At 52.8% G+C, this 5,757-nt stretch overlaps 1 protein-coding gene across 1 annotated transcript; it reads right to left on the reverse strand.

The window, feature by feature from the left end:
* Window positions 1-2,950: 2,950 nt before the first annotated feature.
* LOC144989589 (uncharacterized) lies at window positions 2,951-5,212 on the reverse strand (the record flags this gene model as incomplete). Its single annotated transcript, XM_078942302.1, has 1 exon — window positions 2,951-5,212. A coding segment is annotated over one exon (1,677 nt), but the record flags the coding sequence as incomplete, so codon positions are not given.
* Between the last annotated feature and the right edge of the window lie 545 nt (window positions 5,213-5,757).

A 5,757-nucleotide genomic window follows, 5' to 3' on the forward strand; every position in this document is an offset into this window, starting at 1 on the left:
TGTATGGGTTGGCGTGTGTGTGGGTTGGTGTGTGTGTGGGTTGGTGTGTGTGTGTGGGTTGGTGCGTGTGTGGGTTGGTGTGTGCGTTGGTTGGCGTGTGTGTGGGTTGGTGTGTGTGTGGGTTGGTGTGTGTGTGTGTGGGTTGGTGTGTGTATGGGTTGGTGTGTGTGTGGGTTGGTGTGTGCGTTGGTTGGCGTGTGTGTGGGTTGGTGTGTGTGTGGGTTGGTGTGTGTATGGGTTGGTGTGTGTGTGGGTTGGTGTGTGTGTGGGTTGGTGTGTGTGTGGGTTGGTGTGTGTGTGGGTTGGTGCGTGTGTGGGTTGGTGTGTGCGTTGGTTGGCGTGTGTGTGGGTTGGCGTGTGTGTGGGTTGGCGTGTGTGTGGGTTGGTGTGTGTGTGTGGGTTGGTGTGTGTATGGGTTGGTGTGTGTGTGGGTTGGTGTGTGCGTTGGTTGGCGTGTGTGTGGGTTGGCGTGTGTGTGGGTTGGTGTGTGTATGGGTTGGTGTGTGTATGGGTTTGTGTGTGTGTGGGTTGGTGTGTGTATGGGTTGGTGTGTGTGTGGGTTGGTGTGTGTGTGGGTTGGTGTGTGTGTGGGTTGGTGTGTGTGTGGGTTGGTGTGTGTGTGGGTTGGTGTGTGCGTTGGTTGGCGTGTGTGGGTTGGTGTGTGTGTGGGTTGGTGTGTGTACGTGTTGGTGTGTGCGTGGGTTGGTGTGTGTGTGTGTGTGGGGTGGTGTGTGTATGGGTTGGTGTGTGTGTGGGTTGGTGTGTGCGTTGGTTGGCGTGTGTGTGGGTTGGTGTGTGTGTGGGTTGGTGTGTGTATGGGTTGGTGTGTGTGTGGGTTGGTGTGTGTGTGTGGGTTGGTGTGTGCGTTGGTTGGCGTGTGTGTGGGTTGGTGTGTGTGTGGGTTGGTGTGTGTATGGGTTGGTGTGTGTGTTGGTTGGTGTGTGTATGGGTTGGTGTGTGTGTGGGTTGGTGTGTGTGTGGGTTGGTGTGTGTGTGGGTTGGTGTGTGTGTGTGTGTGGGTTGGTGTGTGTATGGGTTGGTGTGTGTGTGGGTTGGTGTGTGTATGGGTTGGTGTGTGTGTGGGTTGGTGGGTTGGCGTGTGTATGGGTTGGTGTGTGTGTGGGTTGGTGTGTGCGTTGGTTGGCGTGTGCGTGGGTTGGTGTGTGTGTGGGTTGGTGTGTGTGTGGGTTGGTGTGTGCGTGGGTTGGTGTGTGCGTTGGTTGGTGTGTGGGTGGGTTGGTGTGTGCGTTGGTTGGTGTGTGCGTTGGTTGGTGTGTGCGTTGGTTGGTGTGTGGGTGGGTTGGTGTGTGTGTGGGTTGGTGTGTGTGTGGGTTGGTGTGTGGGTGGGTTGGTGTGTCTGTGTGTTGGTGTGTGTGTGGGTTGGTGTGTGTATGGGTTGGTGTGTGTGTGGGTTGGTGTGTGTATGGGTTGGTGTGTGTGTGGGTTGGTGTGTGTGTGGGTTGGTGTGTGTGTGGGTTGGTGTGTGTATGGGTTGGTGTGTGTGTGGGTTGGTGTGTGTATGGGTTGGTGTGTCTGTGTGTTGGTGTGTGTGTGGGTTGGTGTGTGTATGGGTTGGTGTGTGTGTGGGTTGGTGTGTGTGTGGGTTGGTGTGTGTGTGGGTTGGTGTGTGTATGGGTTGGTGTGTGTGTGGGTTGGTGTGTGTATGGGTTGGTGTGTGTGTGGGTTGGTGTGTGTATGGGTTGGTGTGTGTATGGGTTGGTGTGTGTATGGGTTGGTGTGTGTATGGGTTGGTGTGTGTGTGGGTTGGTGTGTGTATGGGTTGGTGTGTGTGTGGGTTGGTGTGTGTGTGGGTTGGTGTGTGTGTGGGTTGGTGTGTGTATGGGTTGGTGTGTGTGTGGGTTGGTGTGTGTGTGGGTTGGTGTGTGTGTGGGTTGGTGTGTGTGTGGGTTGGTGTGTGTGTGGGTTGGTGTGTGTGTGGGTTGGTGTGTGTGTGGGTTGGTGTGTGTATGGGTTGGTGTGTGTATGGGTTGACACTGAGAGAATCTTTAAAGGATGCAAAGGCCTTGGTTGTCATGGTGACCATAATGCTGGCTCAAGCACTGACTCCCATGTAAATATTGACATTCTTACATTTTATGAAAGCATAACATTGAATGTAATGAAATATTTATGACATGTTTTTAGGCCAAAGGTTTTTTTTTATTTTTAGGAATGTTTTATGGTCTAACAGTTCAAATCAAAAAACTTTTTGTTGTAAAAAATATTTTTCTATTTCTGACTGAAATGATCCTGCAGAACATCCAGAACCTTGGACGTCATTAAACTGTGGACTCTGATTGGCTAACCAAGTCAATATGCTCCTCAGAAGGACTAACTCCACCTCTTTGAGTAACCCTTGTGCTATCCTAGACACATTAACGTTGGGAGTGGGGTCATCTAGACCCACTAGACAGCGCTCTGAACCTTTTTTCTTCAATGATTTGTGATCTTCACTGGTGTCCATGGATTACATGAAATCTTTCCACCTTTATCCACCTTTGTCATGGTAGGAAGAACACCTCAATGGAAGGGGGGGGGGGGGGTCATAGTATAGCACAAGGGTTAAACCCCTTTTGTATTTGGGGCTAAGCTTTATTTATAAAAATTACATTTGGATGCAGTTCTTGTTGGACCGGAAAGAAAAAATAAACAGAAGAGGAGAGAAAGAAACCGAGTGGGATGTCAGAGATGGGGGAGAAGGGGTTAGCGTGGGGGGTAGTCAATATCACAAAGTTAAAACATAAAAGTGTCGTAAGTAAATTAAAATTACACAACTTAGTTCGCAACAAAACTAAAGAGAAAACAAAGTCTGCACACAACTATTTACAGGTTAGAAGTATAATCTTGCATCAATGGTTAAAGATTTATCTCCCAAGACGAGAGGCACGCCACCGCCCGGGAGTCCTGAGCCCCCACCCGCCCCCAACCTGTCCCCCAGCCCCACCGAGGTCTTTGGACTTATAGGACGCTCAGCCTCTGCAGAAACACGGTTTCCTCCAACGGATTCATTTCCATCACATGTATTCATCAAAGATGAAAAAGACGTCTTTCATTTGAAAAATGTGATGTTGGCGAACAAAAACACCGACCTTTCATCAAATGATCGCTCTTTTATTTATGGTTGTATTTAATACCAAAGGTCACTAGTCTCTGTGGAGGACTTTAGTGGCACTTTCTCTGTTCCAACCTTCCTTAGAAGTCCCTGTCACTTGAAGATTGGACATCAACTCCTTACTTTCAAACATCTTTACAGCGTTTCTCTAAAAGTTTAAAAAAATGAATTTGATTTATTTTTCTCTATATTCAGGCTAAAGTTTAGTCTGGTTTGCATCCTGTTAGTCTAGATCACGTTTTATTCCCCTCATTTGCCTTTTTTTTGCTGCAGCTTCTTCCACCACTGAGCTGACTCAAAGGCCTAGTGGTGGAGCGTCTGCCTGGATTCTGGAAGGTTGTGAGTTCATATCCACCGTTGAGTAAGACTCTACAAATGGGGTCCAAATGCCTCTAAACCAGATTATAGTGATATCATGAATTATCAAAGTGTAATAAAGCTGTTCCTGTTCAGAAAGTGAGACGCTGCAGCGACACATGACCTGTGGCCTCTGCAGGAGGTCGGCGTGCATGAGTAAGAGGTCGGCGTGCACGAGTAAGAGGTCGGCGTGCACGAGTAGGAGGTCGGCGTGCACGAGTTGGAGGTCGGCGTGCACGAGTAAAAGGTCGGCGTGCACGAGTAGGAGGTTGGCGTGCACGGGTAGGAGGTCGGCGTGCACGAGTAAAAGGTCGGCGTGCACGAGTAAGAGGTCGGCGTGCACGAGTAGGAGGTCGGCGTGCACGGGTAGGAGGTCGGCGTGCACGAGTAAAAGGTCGGCGTGCACGAGTAGGAGGTTGTCGTGCACGGGAAGGAGGTCGGCGTGCACGAGTAAAAGGTCGGCGTGCACGAGTTGGAGGTCGGCGTGCACGGGTAGGAGGTCGGCGTGCACGAGTAGGAGGTCGGCGTGCATGAGTTGGAGGTCGGCGTGCACGAGTAATAGGTCGGCGTGCACGTGCAGGAGGTCGGCGTGCACAAGTAGGAGGTCGGCGTGCACGAGTAGGAGGTCGGCGTGCACGGGTAGGAGGTCGGCGTGCACGGGTAGGAGGTCGGCGTGCACGAGTAAAAGGTCGGCGTGCACGAGTTGGAGGTCGGCGTGCACGAGTTGGAGGTCGGTGTGCACGAGTTGGAGGTCGGCGTGCACGGGTAGGAGGTCGGCGTGCACGGGTAGGAGGTCGGCGTGCACGAGTAAAAGGTCGGCGTGCACGGGTAGGAGGTCGGCGTGCACGAGTAAAAGGTCGGCGTGCACGAGTTGGAGGTCGGCGTGCACGAGTTGGAGGTCGGCGTGCACGGGTAGGAGGTCGGCGTGCACGGGTAGGAGGTCGGCGTGCACGAGTAAAAGGTCTGCGTGCACGAGCTGGAGGTCGGCGTGCACGAGTAGGAGGTTGGCGTGCACGGGTAGGAGGTCGGCGTGCACGAGTAATAGGTCGGCGTGCACGTGCAGGAGGTCGGCGTGCACAAGTAGGAGGTCGGCGTGCACGAGTAGGAGGTCGGCGTGCACGGGTAGGAGGTCGGCGTGCACGAGTAAAAGGTCGGCGTGCACGAGTAGGAGGTCGGCGTGCAAGAGTTGGAGGTCGGCGTGCACGGGTAGGAGGTCGGCGTGCATGAGTAAGAGGTCGGCGTGCACGAGTAAGAGGTCGGCGTGCACGTGCAGGAGGTCGGCGTGCACGAGTAAAAGGTCGGCGTGCACGAGTTGGAGGTCGGCGTGCACGAGTTGGAGGTCGGCGTGCACGGGTAGGAGGTCGGCGTGCACGAGTAAAAGGTCGGCGTGCACGAGTAGGAGGTCGCCGTGCATGAGCTGGAGGTCGGCGTGCATGAGTTGGAGGTCGGCGTGCACGGGTAGGAGGTCGGCGTGCACGGGTAGGAGGTCGGCGTGCACGAGTAAAAGGTCGGTGTGCACGAGTAGGAGGTCGGCGTGCAAGAGTTGGAGGTCGGCGTGCATGAGTAAGAGGTCGGCGTGCACGTGCAGGAGGTCAGCGTGCACGAGTAGGAGGTCGGCGTGCACGAGTAGGAGGTCGGCGTGCACGAGTAAGAGGTCGGCGTGCACGTGCAGGAGGTGGGCGTGCACGAGTAGGAGGTCGCTCCACAGGAGCGGCGGTGGGGTTGCAAAGTGGGTTCAAGAGTTCAAGGAATTGTTTTTCCCGTCTGTCTGAAGGGAAGAGACGAGGAGGTGGCTGTGGTACAGCGGGCTGCCCCGCTCAGCACTCACTGCCTGGTCCTTGGAGGACTTCAGGACTCTGAGGGGAAGTTTGAGTCTTTTCTTTTCATTTACAGAGATTATCCTGGGATTCACTGGGATAATCTGGGATGATCAGTTTTCTGTGTTTGCTAACTTCCTTCAAATAAATTTAATTTCTGTTCTTTTTTTGTTTATTATTGGTTGAAAACCCAAAATAATTCAAAAAAACTTAAAAAACAAAGAATTTGAGTAAAATATTTAAAAAATCAAAGCATCACAAAGGATCAGAGTTCTTTTGAGTTCAGCGCGGGAGAATAGAAACCAAACAGGAAGCAGCTGTGATGATCCATTTTCTCAACCTCGTCAGCCCAGCTCCTCATGGGGGGGGGGGTTTGCCCTGGACGGTTCACCAAAACCATCACAGGGCAAAGGGGCGGAGCCACGTCCCAACTCCTGATCAATACACAAACAGCCTCTAAACATTTTTTGG

This window comes from Oryzias latipes, chromosome 23 (genome assembly GCF_053564925.1).
Source record: "Oryzias latipes strain Hd-rR chromosome 23, Olatipes_Hd-rR_3.1".
Taxonomy (NCBI): Eukaryota; Metazoa; Chordata; class Actinopteri; order Beloniformes; family Adrianichthyidae; genus Oryzias; species Oryzias latipes.